The 22,119-nt window shown below is 36.6% G+C and overlaps 1 protein-coding gene across 3 annotated transcripts in view; it reads right to left on the reverse strand.

Moving 5' to 3' along the window:
- Positions 1–967: 967 nt before the first annotated feature.
- Positions 968–22,119, reverse strand: part of CNOT6L (CCR4-NOT transcription complex subunit 6 like) — a 115,969-nt gene continuing 94,817 nt past the window's right edge. For all 3 annotated transcript variants that reach the window (XM_070372559.1, XM_070372558.1, XM_005890198.3), the window contains exons 9-12: positions 20,236–20,387; positions 17,208–17,435; positions 14,892–15,094; positions 968–8,343 (exon numbers count right to left, since the gene is read on the reverse strand). In XM_070372559.1, the coding sequence (XP_070228660.1) occupies positions 8,131–8,343; positions 14,892–15,094; positions 17,208–17,435; positions 20,236–20,387 (796 nt within the window). In that variant the 3' untranslated portion in view covers positions 968–8,130. The remainder of the gene's footprint in view (positions 8,344–14,891; positions 15,095–17,207; positions 17,436–20,235; positions 20,388–22,119) is intronic.

Below are 22,119 nucleotides of genomic sequence, written 5' to 3' on the forward strand. Positions count from 1 at the left end.
TATTACTAGCTACTGCAGTAGCTTTTGTTTTGAATTTTACTAACAAACAGGAAAAGAACTTGGCTTTATTATCCTTTTTAACCTCCTAAAACTTTTGAGTACTAAAATTTGCATTTAAATGAAAAAAAAAAAAAAGGAATCATCTTATCTCAATCACACCATGCCTTAATAGTATTTTTCTACTGAATATCTGTAATTTTCGGAATTCCTAATTATTTCACTGTGTGCCATTCCCTCCCCTCTTCCAAGATTCTAAGGTTTAAGACACCTTTAACTACAACACTTCATTCTTCTTAGTCATAAATAGAAGAGGATCTGGAATGTGAATTCTTGGAGGATGGGGAGCCTGTCCATCTTTATGCCGCACAAAGCATCTAGTTCATAGCAGAGACTTGTTTGTTGAATGAATTTACTGTACATCTTGGCAGGTCAGCCTGTTGATTGGTCCATACTGGTAACTCAGCATATCTGGCTGACAGTTGTCTGTCAGTCAGAATGGGCTAGATTATGCTTTAATAACAAACATTTATTCAAGGACGACCCTGTGACTTGGCAGTTGTTTTCACTTACACTCATGTCCTATGCTGGTCAGCAGAGGAGCTCTGTTCATCAAAGCTACAAGGACCTAGGATGAAAGGTCTGATCTCAACATGTATCTATGATTATCAAGGCAAGAAAACGGAATACCTATGACAAACTGTACACTGGCTATTAAAGCCCCATTCAGAAGTCACATGTCCCTCTGTTCAGATTTCTCCAGCCAAAGTAAGTCTCATAGCTACAATTATCTTACAAATCTTTTCTAAACAAAGTGTACCTTAGTTTGCTCTAGGAAAAATATTACATAATATGAATTTGTAATTTGTGCCTGACCCTGGGTCCCGACTTCACTTTAGAAGAGACATGCTGATCTTAAAGCAGACCCTTACACTGCACACATAAAGAGTAAAAAACCAAGACAAAGGTATGCAGTTGCAAAATGGCCATTTATTGCCTACAGGGGAAGGACGGGAGGGAGAGAAGGGGAAGTACACAGGTGCGAGGAAACAAGCATGTATTTAGCCCTATACATCATGTGTGAGCAGTACCCAATCTCCAAAACGGAAAAAAGTATTTTGTCATCTGACATAGTAGTTAAGGTTCTTAAGCACCTCCCTCCTGAGCTGCCACAAGATTTAAAAGGCAGGACTGCTTTGTTTAGTCAATGTTCACATTAATGAAAAAATACTACCACCCAACTGTGTCCTTTCGCACACACATTTTGTACAGTGTCTATTGTGAAAAACATCTCAGCTGAGCAGTTTGGTCAAGATTCAGACCTCATGAACTGTTTAACTGTAATAAATAGAAAAATAAAGCAGCTGGTGATTTTGTCAGAGAGAATGTGTTCCCTAAGAGTAGAACCACTTTCTCCAGGGATGACAGAGTGTTAAATGATTAGAACACCACAGAACCAGTCTATTAAACATTAAACACTAGTAAGCTACAATTCATGGCACTTCATTAAATCTAATTTTTTAAAAAAGGAAGGAAATCTCAGATTTTGAACTGATTATTAGAACATACTAACAAATTGATTTAGTGCTTGGCTTTTTCTTAGGACAAAAGCAAAGTAAACACACAACTTAAAACAGAATTCATTTTGGAATAGTATCAGTAGAAACTAACCAGTATTTAGGAAAAAAAAAATCACCAAAACTTCTTGCTCAGTTTTAAACTCATGTGCTTTGCTCTGCAACCATTAAATTAGTTATAAAAACACTTTAGAGGCCACTGAATGACAAAAATGTACGCAAAACAATGAATTATTAATTTAATGCCAAGTAAGGAAAATAAATGAACCCTTCTCTATTCAAATGGTAAATTGAGTGGAAGAGTAAGTCATCTCATGGACGATTAGTTGGCACTTGTTTTATGGTTGAAAGAAATCGCAATAGAAAAAAATATATATAAATTAACACGGTGAACTTGACCAACATTCTGGCCCTTTCAGAGAGAAAAGGTACATATACACACACAAAAAAAAAAAAAAGAAAAAAAAAATCACCTCCCTCCTTACCACCCCATTCCACTCAGAGACAACAAAACCCAAAGCTGAAACATTCATTCCCCCTCAAAATATACCAAGTACGCCAATGAACTTTATTCCTCCACTTCTCCTAGATGAAAGAACTGCTTGCATTTGGACAACTGTACGAATGCCCATAGTGCACTTCTCAGTGCTGCTGGTGTTTAAGAAATTTGCCACTCACAACACTGAACACTTCCAGATCCAGTGTGCAGTAACACAGCCATCCAAACCCCTCCCCACCCCCTCCCCACCCCCGCCCCCAACTTGGCAGAGCACCGCTCAGGAATTTCAAAGGTAAGGAAATATATTTTAAGCAAGTTAAGCACAGAGAAAAAGGACAGTACAGTTTCTGAATAAATACACACCCAGACTACTGCATCACTTACTGCATCGAGATTTAAACAAGTAGCGAGAAACTAAGCCTGTTCGGTAAGAAGCAAAGCCATTGTTTGACACATCAATGCTGAGCCAATTGTGTGAGTTAACTAATTAAACAAATGTGGTACATATAACCACTGATAAATTGAAAGGAAATACAGTCATATATCAGTAATTAGAAATTAATACAAAACTGAAAAGAGCAATAAAGGACCACTTTTGAGAGGGCTACCATGATTCTTATGCTTAAGGGTGGAAAGTGACAGACATACAAATAGGGACATTATCTCAACTTGGGGAGACTTTTAACAAAAACCAACTACCAGGAGGCATCCAACTATGCCTTCCGAAAGCCACTGAGAGCTGAATATACCCAATGCTACTGTGCCAAGAGTCATATCACTTGGTGTTTGCATACACTCTTCATAATGTGGTTTGTTTCTGATGACACAACTTCTCATTTCAGTACAATGCTACTAAATTTTTACCACTGCAAAGAAAATGCAGAAATGTCATTTCTTATGCTTTGAAAGTAAAAATTACTTTACCTAAAAACATTCCATTTCTTCAGTGTCATGATGTTTGTTGAACAAAACTTCAACATGCTTGTTTTCCTTTGGTTCCAAGAATAACCCAAGTCTAACCAAACAAACGTATGCCAAAAGAAATGACTAACTAGGCTAATGAAGCTTGCTTTCCCTGGACTCTCCCTATTTCTTATAGAATTTGTGACTGTTTAACAGAGACACTTATACAAAGAAGGTATTTGGTTAAAAACAAGAAACATGCATGTTTACTTACTACCTTCCTGAAAAGAACTGCTTTTTTTTTTCTTTCTGTGGATCTTGTTCAAAACATCCTGCAGTACAAAGAACTTGTTTCTTTTAAGCTCAAAGGTAGACACACAATAAACATGTATCATGTTGTAAAATCCAAGATGCTTTTGGCACCATGTTCCTGAACAGATTACATTTCTGGTAAATAGGCCAGGGTAAGATGTACTAATTTACTTGTGTTGGAATTCAAATTCAGTGATCATGATGCCATTAAAAAAAATTACAATCACTCAAAGCAACCATAAGTATAAAAGTTCTCTGTCTACAAATTCAAAACTTTAATTGAAGTTCCTGGCTTAGAAAAATACTCTAATTTCCCTAGTTAATTTATGAACCTATAATTCACAGAGTTCTAGAAACAGGATACAGTTCAGAAGGAAAAAGTTAAATCTTCCACACATTAGAAAGGTGATTTTTTTTTTAAAAGGGAGAGGACAGGTAGAAGAGAAAGACTACCTTACAATGTGAGAATTCACACTTCTGTCAAACTGTTAAGTATATATGAGTGCTATTTTGAAAATGTGCAATAAAGTCTTTGCCTGCTATGAAACTGTTATTCTTATGGTCTGCCAGATGTATCAGAAACTGATGATGCTGTTTGTGACTGAAGCTACTATCAGTCAGTACATTTTATAAAGCGATTAAAATCCCTCAGAAACTCAGAATGTAAGGCCTTAGAAACGAAGTAAGTACTGGGACACAGTTGACTTTTATTGCTAGAAAATCTAGCTTTGGATTAGGAATGCCAAACCATATGCCTCTGGTTCTCTCGAAGAACACATTTAACCTATTTTTTCCTTGTGCTTTCTCTATTCCTTGCTTTTTGATTTAAAAGTATAGTTGGCACTAGTGATTTTTAGAAGCTCTTAGAAATGCAAATACAAACTTAATTTTTCACCCATTTAAAGTATATACTTAGGAGATACAATTTTAAAATGGAACACTGTATGTTTGCTCATGTTCCAGTTTTAATGTGTCACATCCTCAGTCCTAATACAACCCACCATAGAATCAAGTGATATGAGCCTTCAGTATCTTTCAACTTTCTCCCTTGCTTCTCTGTGATTTAATATATAACTTTGACATGGTTGAATATATAGCTTTTGTCAAAGAATAGGGACAAATAAGAAATGAAGCTTTATATTTCTGCAAACTCTAACACTAAAACACAGTGGCTTCTTTAATACATTCACACAGGATGCGTATTAGTCAAATTAAATATCTGCCTACGACCATCAGAAAAGTAATTTGAAAAGAAGAGCTTGGAACAAGGCAAATGGGAGGGAGGAAAAGCTGGTCTCAGAACCCATTGTGCCATACCTGACTTTAACATGTGATATTCAAACGAACGTTCACACGCCTTACATCAAAGAAATGAAACAAAAATATTCAGCTACATTGTACAAAATTTTTTTTTACATAAAACATCATAAATCTTGAACAGATTTACTATATCTGAATTCTAAAAAGTTGCCTATAGAATGGTGCTGGGATTCTGTTCTCTGCTTGCTTTTAGGCAGTGCTGTTGCTTAAAAGTTGACACCAGGCACAATATTTTAAAACAAAGTCAACAAGCAAGGAGCAGTAAGTGGATCTGAGCCTTTCTCAGATGTCAGTCCTGAGGATGCTGCAAGATTTCCCCATCAAAATAGTAAAGCTATGAGGCGGATACTGATGCCTGAGAGAGTGGGTGACGTGACATGCACTTGTATGACTGTTGTAATGGCAAACAGTGCAGTTTTCCCTTCCTCAAACAACACTGTTTTGATAAATTTAAAGAACACTCCAGTTCTTAGACAGATATCAGAAATCATATTTAACAGTTTAAAAAAATAAAACATTATCACAATCTAAAAATGCCCACATTTTCTTTAACCTTCAGATAAAATATGCAGCAGTCCCATGGCATAAAGCTTATTAACTTATTCTGAGAACCAGAAAGTATATGAGCATAAATATTTTACTTTCATTGAATATATACCGTATGTCATTCACCTCTTCCTTTTGGCTTCTCATGCCAAGGTTCCAAATGGCATGCGTTTTCAACAAGACAATACTGAGGGGAGCAGCATTTCTGATCATCTGAATTGGCAGCTCAAAACAGATACCACTCCTTTTACAAAGGGAACAAAGGGTGAAGGGTGTGTGAAATTTGGGCAGTGGGCTCAAGGGAAACCGTGCACATGAAATTTGGGTTACCATGCCCCAAGTGTGTTTGCCACCCAAAACATAACACAATTACCTACTTCAACAGAGCTACTACCAACATTTACTAAAACCACATTAAAAATACACAGGATAATGAATGGTTTGAAAGAGTGCATTTGGAAGCAGAGAGAACCCAATTACACACCTTCCTGCAACAGAGTGCCTCGATCATACACAAAATAAACTTAAGCTGTTTACAATGTTTCCCAATTTTTTTTTATTTTTCCCTCTACATTTAACTATTAAAAAAGTTTTTTATTAATAAATGGGCTCCTCTGTGGTTCATATACAATCATAAGTGAACTTTAAATTCCATTTTATACAAACATCTCAAAAAATATTGGGAGTGAAGTATGGTAAGAAATATTGCTCACATTGCTAATTAACATGCGTATATGAGAAGAGGAAAATGTATTAGTTAGTGCATATACCTCCAGAGCAGAAAACCCACCCAAAACAAGAGATAAAAATAAAACATACAGTAGCTGATTACAAAAAAAGGTAATGTCCACAAAATTAAGTTTTTCATGCTATTCTACTTTCCAGTACTATGCTTCAGGTAATCAATTTGCATGGCTAGATGTTGAATGCTTGAGGTATATAAGAAGGGATACCTGCACACTGAGGAAAATCTGTCATCTTAAGGGTTGTTTATTTTGTTTGTTTATTCTGGTATCTTGACATTTTTAAAAGAATATTTTATTTACATCAAACTTCACTCAACTACAATGACATTCCAATTATAATAGATGACAAACCACGCCTCTATCACTAGGCACTTTTAAAAGGGAGTTTAGGCTTTACAGAACCCTTCTGATGAAATCCTATATCTGATATCACATCATCCCACCACCCTTGTCCCACTAAAATTACCCTTCAGGGGAAATATTATCTTATGTAGCCTGATTAATTTACTATGGAAGAAATTAGTATAAAATGACCAAAGGAAATGCATCATTTAAGACTAATAAAACAGCCTAAGATGTCAGCTTTCAAAGAGGAGACAAATTGTATATATTTAAAACTAATTAAATAATTTAAATTTGACCTGTACTTTATATATTAGTGAGACACAAATATAGGCTATTTTCTTTTAAAATTTCATTCACATAATGGAAAATTTCTTGTTTATTAAAAATATCACATTTTGAGACTAGAAACAGTAAAGTGCATGAAAAGTTTAAAATATAAATTTCAGAAAACTCTTATAGCAGCAAAAAAGCAGAATAAAGAAAAACTTAAAAACACAGACACAACCTTTTCCTGTTACTGTGCCATAATTAACATCAAGTAGCCAACCAATTTTTCCCCCAGAAAACGGTATTGCGTTCACTGCCTCATGAATCACAGATTTTCAACTGGCCCCTCCTGGGCGAAAAAAAGGATTCCAACGTATCTAAAGAGCATATCAATAGTTGGGAATAAACCAGTAGCTTCTTAATTCAACCCTGACAGACAACAGAAACAAAGATTAAAAGCATGTAACGGCCATTTGGCAACTAGAGTCAGGAAAAATGATTCAAGGTTTTCAACTACTTCCTGTTCTTTCTCTCCCCCAAATCCTTTCCGTTGTCACCTCAAAAAGCAAAAACCAACAGCCACTTGACCTGCTTTGGAAAACATGAGAAATATCTGTATAGCTTTCCACCTCTAAGACTCTGATCAGGGCCTTTTCATTCAGTAGTTATTTCTTTTAACATATGCCCTTAACAGCAAAAATGAAACAGATCATATAATATCTGTTTTTCTAGCACAACCAGGCAGAAAAGGGTGGATGGAAATAATTAAAAAAAAACAACACTGGACACTAATTTTAGGGGCATCCTAGATAGGCCAAATTCTGTTTTCAAGGTGTGTGGCAGTAGAAATTACCCGTTGTTTTCCTATAAATAAACTGGAGAGACAGGCTTAGAATTAATATTTCTAGTAAGCTTATAACTAATAGGGGAAACAAAATACAGAATGATTCCTCAAAAATCAAAACAAAACAAAAAAATCGACCAGCGCTTGCCCAACAAATTGTGCTGTTAAATGCTTGATTTTTAAAGCATACTGTGCAATCATCTTTAATTTCTCAATTTTCCTCATTATGGCTAGTTTATGTACAGATCTAGCAAATATAAGTGCTTTGTTAATGTGCAAATGACTGGGGAGCCAAAAATCAGTTTGTTATGGAAAACAAATTCAAGAAAGTTTCCTGCAAGGCATATCATCATTCAGTTTAAAATCTCACATTTATAGTCTTTAAAAACTGCCTTTAACAAAGATGAAAAATGGTTGGCTCACTTGAAAACATTCAAAACAAAGTATTTGTTTTAGAAAAACAAATACATTTGTTGTTGGGCCTTGAATTGGTGATTTATCAATTATGAATGCTGACTCCTAATATAATATGAAGACAGTCCAACTTAAAAACATGTTAAATCAAAAATTTGCAAACAGTAATACTTTGGTTCCAGCCCTAGTGCCAAATGATACCAATATGCACAAAATTGTACAAAATCTTATAGCAAACACATAATGAAAGGAACCTGAAGAAGCAGCTTAAGGATGGCCATACTTCACTCCTACATACTTTGATTTACAACTGTACAGGTCCATAGCAACAGATCCCCGTCTTGGCGGGGTAGTACTCCACTACCTCCGGTTAGGCAAGTGAACACCATTGACAAGAGGCAGGAGTGGAGGGTGGAGTTCAAGTTGTGTTAACAGTGAGAAGTGGTCTGAAGGGATGTGAGGGTGTGGACACCCAGTGATGTTGTTCTCAACCAGCCATTGAGGATCTAAAGGCCCCAGGACACCAAGCACGTTCATATGAGTCTTGGAATAGAAAATGTAGTCAATCACGCCCTGAAAAGAGATTGGGGGTTGGAAAAAGAGAGAAAAATATATGCTTAGATAAAAAGAAAAACCCAAGATATATAAAAGAACAATTCATAATTTGTAAATGACAAATACCTGGGTAACCTGTATTTCTGGTACCTGCTGTCTTCACAATGGGTCAAATAAAGCTCAAATCTTGAATGGGAATTATGTGAAATAAAGGTGGCTAAAGAGGGAAACACAGTACCTAGTAGAACCACAATACCTTGCACATGTGCTCATATAAAGCAGATTAATGAAATAAGTCGTGTCTGACTCTTGTGATCTCATGGAGTGTAGCATGCTAGGCTCCTCTGTCCATGAGATTTTCCGGAGTGGTTTGCCATTTCCTTCTCCAGGAGATCTTCCCAACCCAAGGATCAAACCCGGGTCTTCTGCACTGCAGGCAGATTCTATACCAATTGAGCTACAGGGAAGACCTCACATGTGCACTGTGGTAAGCAAACTGAGAAGCTAAATAAGCCTACCAAATCATGTCTAAGCCTCTCCAGAATTGGCTTGCTTGAGCCAGTGAAATCTCATTTATCAGTATAAACATTATGGAAACTGCACTGACTCTTCTTGTTCCAATAAGCAGAAAATAAAGATATTTATACATATACATAGTTAATGAAAAGGTATGACAAAAGTAATTCTTTTAATGAAAACTAGCATTACTTCCAGTTATTTGTACATCAACCCAACACATCTGAATGAAACCATTGTAAAGCATGTTTCCAGACTGCTAATCCTAGCTCAGCTTTCCCAGATTTTATACATGTATACAAAATACTGCATATATTTCATCATTCTAATCTGTTCTTTAGTTTAGAATACTCATTTTCACAAATCCTGGTATACTGTAAATTCTGGATTCCTTGCTGCATAAAAATACCTCAGCAAAACACATTCAGCAGAGACCTATGTAGGTATTCATTTGTACATCTCAGAGTTAGATGATTTGCTTTATCTGAACTGCAAGTTTCAAAACAAGTGTGTTTGGTTTTGCCCTGGGTTGTGTATATGCAAGAGAGTAAAGTCAACTTTCTTCCTTCCAACATCAACAGAGCCTGAACCCAAGCACGGAGAAAGACTTCCACACTTGGAAGCACTTGTTTTATTTATAAATACTACATATAGTGAGTTCCAGTTAATATTTTAAAGAGTATCACAGTGAAATGGGCTACCCCCCCAAAAAAAAGAACTCAATGAAAAAAAATTATACTGTGAAATTCTGTAAACAATTACCTTAGTTTGCTAATTTGGACACAATCAAGACCAAAACAACCAAATAGTTCTTTTGAGGGAGAGGGCTTTATTCAACAATAGGTATACCTTAACCCTACTTTACCACAAATTTAGGAACCTACTTGAATCCAGGGGAGTAGCTCTGCCATCAATGTTCCAAGTCCAAACAGTAAAGAAATGACATTAGTACAATGTATTTTTATCCCTTCCTTTTGGCTAATGCCTAGTTTTGCAGTGCCATTTTAGGAAAAGGTCAACAAGAGTCACAGTGGCTTTCCTTTCCTTTATGAGACCACCTTTTACTTCAGCAAACACATTTAAAACATTTATGTTTTACACAAATAAAACATTTTCAACTACTTCTGTTGAATAAAACTTCCTATATCTTATCATTTTATTATAATGTGTCATTATGTACATTAGTTACTAGGGCTAGAGAATCCTTTGTAAATACAGACCCCAATAAAGATGTTAAGCATTCTAGAAAGTAGATGTATTTTAACTGGAGACTAACTGGAGACATCACTTGTAACTATTTTCTTGGTTTGAAACATCCAGAGTAAAAGCTCTTATCAAAAGCCTTAGAAAGATCATGTCTAAACTGGCCCGACTATTTATACATATGTAGGTACATTTGTCAGAGAAGGCGATGGCACCCCACTCCAGTACTCTTGCCTGGAAAATCCCATGGATGGAGAAGCCTGGTGGGCTGCAGTTCATGGGGTCGCCAAGAGTCGGACACGACTCAGCGACTTCACTTTCACTTTTCACTTTCACGCATTGGAGAAGGAAATGGCAACCCACTCCAGTGTTCTTGCCTGGAGAATCCCAGGGACGGGGGAGCCTGGTGGGCTGCCATCTATGGGGTCGCACAGAGTTGGACACAACTGAAGCGACTTAGCAGCAGGTACATTTGTACACTGTATCATATTCACAAATAAGGTTACAAACTAACAATTCTCAACCTTTTCTGATTCAAACTCTTTCTTTTTTAAAAGACACTAATGCAGGAAAAGGTCAGTTTTCATTCCAATCCCAAAGAAAGGCAATGCCAAAGAATGCTCAAACTACTGTACAATTGCACTCATCTCACACGCTAGTAAAGTAATGCTCAAAATTCTCCAAGCCAGGCTTCAGCAATATGTGAACCGTGAACTTTCTGATGTTCAAGCTGGTTTTAGAAAAGGCAGAGGAACCAGAGATCAAATTGCCAACATCCGCTAGATCATCAAAAAAGCAAGAGAGTTCCAGAAAAACATCTATTTCTGCTTTCTTGACTATGCCAAAGCCTTTGACTGTGTGGATCACAATAAACTGGACAATTCTGAAAGAGATGGGAATACCAGACCACCTGATCTGCCTCTTGAGAAATTTGTATGCAGGTCAGGAAGCAACAGTTAGAACTGGACATGGAACAGACTGATTCCAAATAGGAAAAGGAGTCCGTCAAGGCTGTATATTGTCACCCTGCTTACTTAACTTATATGCAGAGTACATCATGAGAAACGCTGGACTGGAAGAAGCACAAGCTGGAATCAAGATTGCTGGGAGAAATATCAATAACCTCAGATATGCAGATGATACCACTCTTATGGCAGAAAGTGAAGAGGAACTAAAAAGCCTCTTGATGAAAGTCAAAGAGGAGAGTGAAAAAGTTGGCTTAAAGCTCAACATTCAGAAAACGAAGATCATGGCATCTGGTCCCATCACTTTATGGGAAATAGATGGGGAAACAGTGGAAACTGTGTCAGACTTTATTTTTTGGGGCTCCAAAATCACTGCAGATGGTGACTGCAGCCATGAAATTAAAAGACGCTTACTCCTTGGAAGGAAAGTTATGACCAACCTAGATAGCATATTGAAAAGCAAAGACATTACTTTGCCAACAAAGGTTCGTCTAGTCAAGGCTATGGTTTTTCCAATGGTCATGTATGGATGTGAGAGTTGGACTGTGAAGAAGGCTGAGTGCCGAAGAATTGATGCTTTTGAACTGTGGTGTTGGAGAAGACTCTTGAGAGTCCCTCGGACTGCAAGGAGATCCAACCAGTCCATTCTGAAGGAGATCAGCCCTGGGATTTCTTTTGAAGGAATGATGCTAAAGCTGAAACTCCAGTACTTTGGCCACCTTATGCGAAGAGTTGACTCACTGGAAAAGACTCTGATACTGGGAGGGATTGGGGGCAGGAGGAGAAGGGGATGACAGAGGATGAGATGGCTGGATGGCATCACTGACTCAATGGACGTGGGTCTGGGTGAACTCCGGGAGTTGGTGATGGACAGGGAGGCCTGGCATGCTGCGATTCATGGGGTCGCAAAGAGTCGGACACGACTGAGCGACTAAACTGAATGCAGGAAAATAGTCTTTGTATTACTAAAGACTATAGGTAAATCTAGAATGGTGTATGAGAAAAAAGTAAAAAGCAAAAACAGTTTATGAGCCAGCAATATTTTAAGCTTTGTTTTGTAAAGAATGTGAGAAAATTATACACTATAAATTTCATAATGTAACAAAGATTTACTATTTGACATAACAGAAAAAAAGTCCTCCCTCTTTTCATTAAATGGTTCAGACACACCCTTAGACTGATGTAAGGAGGGGTGGGTGGTAAAAGCAGCAGCCAGTTTCAATCAGCAGTTGATTCAACTGATGGGGTGTCATGGACTGAACATTTGTATTCCCCCAAATTCATGTTAAAATTCTAATCCCTAAGTATAAGGAAGTGGAGCATTTGGCAGATGAGTAGGTCATAAAGATGAAATTCTCATGAAGGGATTAGTGCTCTATAAAAAGGAGCCCCAGAGAGCTCTCTCTCCACCAAGTGAGGATGCAATGAGAAAACAGCTGCCTGCAACCCAGAGGACAAGCCTCACTAGAACTTGATCATGTTGGCACCTGATCTTAAACTTCCAGCCTTCAGACCTGTAGGAAGTAAAGTTCTGTTGTTTTATAAGCCACACAGTATATGGTATTCTGTCATGGCAACCTAAACTCACTAAGATACCTGGTCTACAAGTAATTCTCCTAACTGCTTCAAGTGACTCCAAATTAGTTCCAGATTAAATGACTCAGTTCCAAGTACCACTTTTCTACATTTCTAATTTATTCAAGAACCAAGAAAGTAGACAAATGCTAGGTCAAAATGAACAAAATTTAACAGTTCTCCACTGATGCAATGGCAGGATACTAGACTTCGATCTGTATTTAACACTATGCACATGACATTTTTATATGTGATGCTACCTATCCTTTTCTACCAACTGCCTTCAAAAGTGGTACATCACCAGTTACATAAAATTCTTTGTATGAAACTGAAGTTTATTGTTTGCTACTTACACCAAAATTAATTCTCTCTAGTCAGGTATGCCTTTAGTTTTTTCTCTGATCATTCTTCTTTTCCACCCTATTCCACTCTCCCGTCTATCTACCAGCCAGAGATCGTATTTATCTTCCCATTCATGCCTCTCTCACATATACTTATAGTTCTGTCCTTTCTCATCCTATCATATATATGTAAACATCACTCTCTGAGCCATGCACTTTTGATTCTTTAACTCTACTTCTGTAAACAGTATAAACGGTTCAACAAGATTTTTTAATTCAATACTAACACATTAGATCTTTTGAAGAAATATTAAGAAAAGATTTTAAAACTACTCAGATGATTGAGGAAGATGGCTTAGATTAATATTGTAGATTTTATTTCCCTAGTTTTTACTTTATGGACAAGGAAAAAGTAACCTTTATAAAAGCCTAGTTAAGGGAGAAATGATTTAAGTCTTTTTAAGTACACACATACCAAAACAACACTAAGAGTTGTAAAACCACTGAATATTTACTTTAGGGAGGCTTTTTGTAGGTATTCTGGGTTGTGCAGGCAGAGATGTATTATATACCACTGTATAGGATTTAACCTATATATTTAACTGTGTATCAAGTCCAGAGGTTTTCCTTTAGGCTTACACAGGAGCAGTGGAGTGACAGGGTCTGCTGGACACTTCATCCCAACTCAAGTGGACACTTCATCCCAACTCAAGTGTTCAATGGTATGATGTTGGGAGCTTGAAATGTACTACAGTGAGAGTGAGAGTACCTGTACGACAGAAATCTACAAACACTAAAAACTTGGGTTTTTTCCTCAGAAAGCTGGTTATTAAATATTTATTAGCACATTACTGCATATGAGTGATCTGAACAAAATCAATTATCTCTGCATAGTATTACGTACTTTAACAGTTAAAATACTAAAATTAGATTCAACCTATAAACAATTTGTTTCCATTTCTTGATTACAAAAACTGATGAATAACATCAGCACATACATTTCCTGTTTTCTTCCTACTATCTGTTTCCTGGAAACAGGCTAACAAGCACTGAAAATGGAAAAAGGCTACTGGAGATGTGCCAGAGCCCAATTCATAAATTTCCTTTGGTGTTTTATTAAATTCCCTTTAGGCTTCTTACTCCTAACTATTTTCCAACATCTGCATTTTCAGGATAGTATAAGACTTTAGGATAGATTCCTGAAATGCCAGAAAGTCAAACAAAGGTACAAGAAAAGAGCTACAAGCAGACAGAATGATCAGAAAATTTGCAAATGGAAAGGGATTAACTACAGAAAAACCACTATCAATCAATGTTTCAAAAGAACAACTGATCCTATAAAGCTGATCCTCTTAATTTTTTTCTTATTTTGCAAAAAAATCTTTCTTGTTCTTTTACTAAGCTAGAGTGGTGGTCCACTGTCTGGTAATTTATTAGTATGACAACGTGGATATAAAATAAACCCTAAGTACAACCTTTCTAACCACATCTTCACAAAGAAACCTGGAAAATTTTAAGATAAATATCAATGGAAAGAACAAGAAAATTTTGAGGGAATACTCTACAGTTCATTTAGGATGAGTTTAGCTTTATCAAGTTGCTTACTATTTGGATTCCTACTGAAAGTCAGGGATGGTATGGTTTATTATTATTATATTAATAAACACAAAGTGCTTTTGAAAAGTACCTGGCACATACACAGTATTTCGGAAACTTCTGCTATTATCATGGTTATTTGAAATTTGAAGAAATGAGTTTTCAAAGAGGATTCTCAATTCCACAATAACAGCCACAAAACCTAACAAACCTCCTTACATATTCAGGTGCACACTTAGCCAAGACATTTAGAGAATGTAAAAACTCCTAAAGATTATACAATTAAATGTAAGTAACATATCTCTGGCTCTTTCTTGTCACACGTTTGTATTTGACATAATTTCTATGCCAGCCCAGAGGCTTCACTCACTTTGAAATCAAAGGTGTAATTGGTGTAAGGCATCAAGTTATTTTCATAGGCGCTCTTCAGTTGGAAGCCATGTGTGATTCTCCCTTCTGAGCTTCCGTTCTTCCCATTGCAGCTGAAGTTCATAAGACACTCATTGTACCTCAGTTCCTTGAAGTCTTTGTGGTTGTCAGCTACACCTCCATTGCTTAAATATTCCACAACACCTGGCAGAATAAAGAAAGAAGAAACACTACCATTTAGCATTTAGACCTTACAGAAGACTTCATAGACAAAATCTGCTGCCAAGTACACGTACCCAAGTTCAGAGTGGATTTATTACACTGAACATTTTACTTATGAAATTGCCTTCTTCAGGTTAATGTTAAGAAATCAAATATCAGCAATTTCATATGGTCCAATCAAACTGAAGGGTATTTATTTGCCTATTTCAGAGCAAAATATCTGGATCACCCAGGAACAGCTTCAGTTTTCTTAATGGCTCTTCAAGATGAAGATGATTCCCAGGGTCTAGGGTGGCATTCACTAGGAAAGTCTTGACCCTACATGTTTGTAGAATATTATTTCAAAGCAACCTCTCTTTAGTATTTCACCATTCTATCCAGTCAGTTAACAATTTCTGGACTACGTTATAAAATTTCTTAAATCATTCACAACAAAAATAGATTCTGCATCTTCAACACTGCAATGTCTAGCTTCAGGAAGGCAACATCAATCTTTGTTTCAGGCTACAGTGAGACTTTTCAGTCACACTAAATAAGACATTATATGCTGGAGGCAGATCACTTGGTCAAAAATATTGGATGTGTCTAAAAAGCTAAAGAGAGTAGAAGCACTGAAAAAAAGTATACCACTTCCACTGAGTAAGTAAACATGGGAAAAAAATACCGCAACTTTTCTGACGATGATGATTAGTTAACGCTGTCACACATCTCTATTTGTGAGTCGGGAAAGGCAGTAACATACATAAAGAAAAAATGATGAGCAGAACATCAGTACTGTGAATAGCTGAAAAGGAGCTATCATTTATCTAGCAATTATTACATTCTCTTACACTGTTTTAAGAGCCCTACACATTTAAACCTCACAAACAACTCCATCAAGTGGATAAAATGATTATCCCTTTATTTAAAAATGAGGAACTTAAGTCATAGATTGCACACCTCCTAAGAGGGAGAACCAGGATCCAGCCCTGAGAGTCTGGCTTGAGCCAACTCACTCTGCTGTGATGCCAAATGACAGTCAAATGAGATGGGAGAAACTTGTGCTAGAGGGCAATGCAGTCAAAGAGGAGGACATGGGTAAGGTGTCAAAGGGGCCAGGGGCTGAAAACAAACTTTTGTCAAAGGATGATTTCGGCATTTATTTGCTAAGGAGAGAAAGCAAAGGTATTTTCTACATGTGAGACTTTTATTTATATTACAGTTGTAAGTGTTTGGGTTATTTTACATTTATTATTCAGTGGTTGTTTTAAACAATTTAAAGTAGCTTACTGAAAATATACAAAATTTAGAATATGCTTTGGTAACAGCAAAACAACAATAATGTTTTACATTTGAATTTTAATATCTAAGTGCAGAACTGATTTTTTTCTTTTTAACAAAGATCTAAAATAATTTAAGTTAGGACATAAAGAGGTTAAAAGGAGCTCAAGATGTAATGTGAAATCCTAAGGTAATTCTGATCATTCTTCTGCCACCTAATATCAGAATTAAAGGATTTTAATGAACTCACTTAAAGGTTACCAACATTATTAAACTAGATAGCTGTACCTGCTGAACATTTTCTAGTTGCCTCTCAGGTCACCCTTCTCCACTGCACTCTCTGACACAGGAGGCTAGCCTTGACTTACATCAACTGCAAACCCCTCCCCACTCTGTTGGATTTGGTCAGTGGACAGCAGTGGTGAGAGATCAGAGGACAGAAGCAGAGAGAGGCTAAGATATATACTCCCCTGGCTCCCTTCTTGTTGGTTTGCCAGGGACTGACTGCATCCCAGTTCAAATCCGCGGCTCCTATTACATGGCCCTCTCCTCATAACTACTGTTTCCAAGTTCTGATAGCAGCTCCCACCACTTTCCCTAATTCTCCCAGGAACAGAGTACTGTGTCATTAATTGTTTTGTGTCCCTTAACCTTTGGAAATAGCTTAGCTAAATAAACTCTTCTCAAGTAGCCCATGTCCTATTCCTGGGATTCTTACAGATACACCCTTGAATTTAGAAGAGAAATTCTCTGCTCAAAAGTTAAGAGCCAGCTGACCTTTCAACTATAAGTAAAAGCAAAGTTGAACGCAAAGAGTAAATCATGTTATCAATACCTGAATCTGGCAATGAGTTAAGATCTGCACATAGCACCAGCGGGATGGAATTAGGATCTGCGGTTGGGCTGCCAGGCCTACTTGAGGCTTTCTCCAGAATGTTTTTAACCTCTGAGACAAACATCATGGTCTGAATGAGCTTCACATCAGAATACTCTGGGTCCCAATGCATGTGGGCATTTGCCACTATAAGCAGCTGTTTGTCTGCAGCATGAATAGGCTTCATACCTAAATTTAAGCATTAGGGAAACAAAGGTTAAAATTATACTTTATTATAAAAAAGCAGTATCTTAAAGAGTTTTCCCTCAAACCCATAATCACTTCTTTACTCTTTTCCGTTAATTTCTATTTCCCCCCTTTAACTCATAAAGTAGTTCTTAGAAGCTAAAGTGCTGAGATTCTGATAATCCCAATATGGGGGTTGACAATCTGTAGCCCACAGCCCCGTCACCTGTGTTTGTACAGCCTGTGTGAGCTGAAGCTGGTTTTACATTTTTAAAGGGTTCTACAAAAGAAGACTGTGATAGACACCGTATGTGTCCCACAGAACCTAAACTATTAATTAACTACCTGCTCCTTTATAGAAAAAGTTTGCCAAATCCTGCTCTCTAGCCAAGTTAGGATCTATCCCATCATATAACCAATATTTGATTATATTGGTTTGATTTGCTTGATTTGCTGAGTTTAGTGTAAAAAAAGTAGTTTAAATATCTGTCATGTAAATATCACAATAACCTAGTGAAGTAGGTTTTTAGTCATTTGAATCACCTAAACCTTAATTTAAATCCTTCCACTGCCCAGTACTCATTCACTTCGCATTTTCTGAGCACATCAATGACAAGGTCAGTAGTTAAATGCAAGAACATGATATTAATCTATACAAAATAAAGTAAGGAAGTGAATTTGCTATGAATCTGCTACCAGAATCTTCATACCATACACTCAGAAGAAGTAATTTTAAAAATGAGAATTAGGAAGTATGCTCTCAAAGTCTGGCATGGCTTTCAGATGTGGCTTTGTTACTAATTACTAACCTTTATTACTAATAACCGTTTTGGTACTCAGGCTCATTTGGACAATGAGGTATTCAACTACAAAATTTCTGAGGTTATTTTTTCCCCTAAAATACTGTTTTATAATTCTGCCAAAATAAATATTAACATGGTGGGAGAGGATGGCACATTAAAAATTTGCCCCTTGAAAGAGGCGATAAGCATGTTTGGAGGGAAAAACTGAAAATTCAACTCAGTTAAGATATACTGACAGAGAAAGATATCCATAAAATTTTTAAGGCACAAAACTCAATATGCATGGTGTGTGTGTGTATGCGCACTCAGTTGTGTCTGACTCTTCGCAACCCCATGAGTTGTCACCCACCAGGCTCCTCTGTCCATGGAATTTTCCAGGCAAGAATAGTGGAGCAAGTTGCCATTTCCTTCTCCAGGGGATCTTTCCAACCCAGACATTGAACCCATGTCTCTTATGTTTCCTGCATTGGCAGGTAGATTCATTACCAGCTGGAGCCACCAGGGAAACCGATATGCATGGTATGATGCCATTTAAATAAAAGTATACACATATACACTAGTAATGTGTAAATAATGAGTAAGAGTTACTCCTAGAGGGTATGAATAAGCTGGGATGCTCATGTTTTACTCTATATACTTTGGTACTGTTGGAATACTAGATACATACAAAATTAATTTTTCTATTGAAATTTCTATAACAGATTTCTTAAAAATTTTTCTATTGAAAATATAAACTCTGCAGAAAGACTGGATTTTCTCAGTCTATTATTTTGGTAAAGTTAAGTTTCCATCTTACCAAGCTATAATTATCTTTAATGTTGAGTAAACAAGTAACCGAATTATCTTTCATATGTGATAGAAACAGTCATTTTAAAGCAATTTGATCATAGGACAAAAACCCTGCAGCCCAAATTCTCTATCGTCTTTTCCTAGAAGTTTTATAGTGTCATTTGTGGCTGTAGATTAAATATTCACTATATTAAATATTAAAAACTTGCCCCTTTAAAGAGGCCATAAGCACCTTCTATAATATTAAATTCCTCCTCTAAGAGTACAAGAGATATTTCAGAATATAAAAGTGTCAACTGTATACTTTACAATTACTCTTCTACAGATTAAAAGGAGAGTAAAACTCCAAAATAAATTCAATGTTCGCATTACCAGAAAAAAGGTACCAAGCTTTTGAGAAGAATGAGACTGGAAAGGACATAAAAGTAAGTACAAGTAAGAGGCTAAAAAAGAAGAAGGAATTTTAAATCATATATCAAAGACTGATCATCTTTGATGACAGATAAACTGAAGAACAGTGAGAAAAGGAGGTATGACAAATATGCATGGTCTGAATAATTCAAATCAATACTTAAGGCAAAAATCTTTTCTTCTACAGGTATTAAGTAAAGAAAAACATTTTAAATAAAAGCCCTGATGGGGTCTTGACACGTTCTCCCTGGTTTTACCTGAAATACGGTTAGGTAAGCAATGAAATGCTCAAAGGCAGGCAGTAGGAAGGGGAGGAAAAAGGTCTGGATATGCAAAGTACATAATGAGTTTCTGACTTTGAAGGAAGCTATAAATATCTAAAATGGAAAAGTAAAGTACCAGGTAGATAAAAGATCCCGCTCTTACCCTGACAATGACTGAAATATAACAAAGAAATTAAAAGAAAACGTGCCAAGTACTTAACCTTAAGACAAAAGATTTCACAGTCAAGAAGCTAAAAATACGGCTAAAAAGTCATCATAATTTCTAAATTCAGCTTAAAACAATTCTTATTTCAAATAACCTTTTAGAATTAATGGCATATTAAAGACTTTCCTTTTTACAGAGTACCTGGCAAGTAATATCCCAAGACATAGATGACAAATTAGGACTATTTTCCTGCCCATCTCTTTTAACTTTCCTCAAAAGATGAGAAAATAACTATGCAATAAATACCAGCATGACACGCTGCACTTGAGATGGTGTTTATTTTTAGTAGGATGATTTTAAACCACACTCACCTGCTCCAAATAGTTCTTTATGGACCTCTAATACCACAGCGACACCGATATTATCTTTTGTCATCACTCTGTTCAGCATAGCTTCGGATCCATCTGAATTAGCCATTGCCACTTGGTTAAATTCCACTGTATGCTTCTGCACCAATGTAAATCTAAAAGGTCACAATGCATTAGTATTATGGTATCAGGTATGAGAAGAGCACAAGATATAGACACTACTCACTGTCTCCTTAGTCATCTTCTAGCTGCAAGGGGTCTTGTGATACAGTTCTGGCCAATGAGAGGGAAAAAGTCTGATTACTGTAGAAACCTTCTTGGAAGTGCCACCTAGCAAAGACGGTGTGTATGTGTGTATGTGTGTACTCCTTTACCCTTTTCCATCTCTACCCATGTGGTAAGAGACAGGAAGGCAAGACAGCCATTATAAATGGAGAAGCAGCTGAACTAGTTCTGGATTGCCATTTTTGGACTTCCTGTGGGAGAAAATTACTCTTCTCCTATTTCTTTAAGTGGCAGTTGGGATTTTCTGGTATTCAAAGGTAAACACAAGCTTAACTGAGTCAGCAAGTTAATAAGACAGAAGAGAAAAAAAATCTACCTACCCTGTTGGCAGTTTTATTCTCACCACATCAAGAAATCTGTCAAGAAAATGCAGGGACACACCCTTATCCCAGCTAAGGTGAAGCCAATTTTTCCATCTGGCTTCTACTACAAAGTTGGCATTGGGTGAATATAAGTAAACAGAAGGAATGATTCTACAAGATGAGGGATGGCTCTCCCTGGGATTACAGCTTGTGCATCTGTACTAACAGTATTTCCTTTCCTTAGTGCCAAAGTAGGAACTGTAGGATTTAACAGAATTGAGTCCAGCACTGCCATTTAATAGCAGGATGACTTTAGTCAAGCCATTTAACCTCTGTTAGTCAAGTTTTACTAAGTTTGTAAAGCATTTATAAACAGCCAAAACCTACTAAATATACTGTCTGCCTTTCACTAGGTTTTAAGAGGAGAAAAAGACATCTCTACTTTTATAAAAGGGCCCTACCCCATCTTCTCCTAGCTTTGAAAGTGAAGCCTGCACACAGTCCTTCAAAAATACTAAGACTGTACTGTGTTGCAGGACACTGTGCTAGATGAAAGAAATAATACTCCTCTCCCGACTCCCAGTCTCAATGTCTCAGATGGGCTGAGAAGAATATAAGTTTGGGTCATGTGCCTACTCCCAAGCCAGAGTGATTAAAGGAGTAGAGTTTCCACCCTGTAAAGAGGTGATATTTAAACTGGAATATGAATGATGAGAAATTACCAAGGTGAAGAATGGAATTAAGTGCATTCCAGATAGAGGAAGAAGTGAGAGGTTCTGGGCTAGCAAAGAACTTTGTATGTTTATGGGTTATAAAAGAATGGAAGGGTATGAAATGATGTTGGAGATTAAGAGGAAGAGAAGTGACTGAAGTAGATTCTAAGCAAGGATATGATAGTACTTGATTTATATTTTTTAAGATCACTGCAGCTCCACTGTAGACAATGAATTACAGGAGCCGAAGTTTGAGAACTGTGAGACGAATCAGAAAGTTTCTCAGGTTGTTTGGATGACTGATAATGGTGGCTTAAGGTAAGGCAAGAGAAATAAAGAGAAGCAGGCAGATACAAAATGAGTTCCACAGATATAATGGATCATCCTCAATATCAGGACTTTTAAAAATGTCTTTAAGCAATAGAATTTCTTTCTTAAACAACTCTTGGTAAGATTATCATATATAAAATAGATAAAAGCAGTATTATATCTGAATAAATCAATCATTGAAAATGATGAATCTGTTTTGATGTTTATAAAAATTTGAAATCAGAGGGTATAGATGATAATTATAGTTTTCTATCGGT

The sequence above is a fragment of the Bos mutus genome, chromosome 6 (genome assembly GCF_027580195.1).
Source record: "Bos mutus isolate GX-2022 chromosome 6, NWIPB_WYAK_1.1, whole genome shotgun sequence".
NCBI classification, from domain to species: Eukaryota; Metazoa; Chordata; class Mammalia; order Artiodactyla; family Bovidae; genus Bos; species Bos mutus.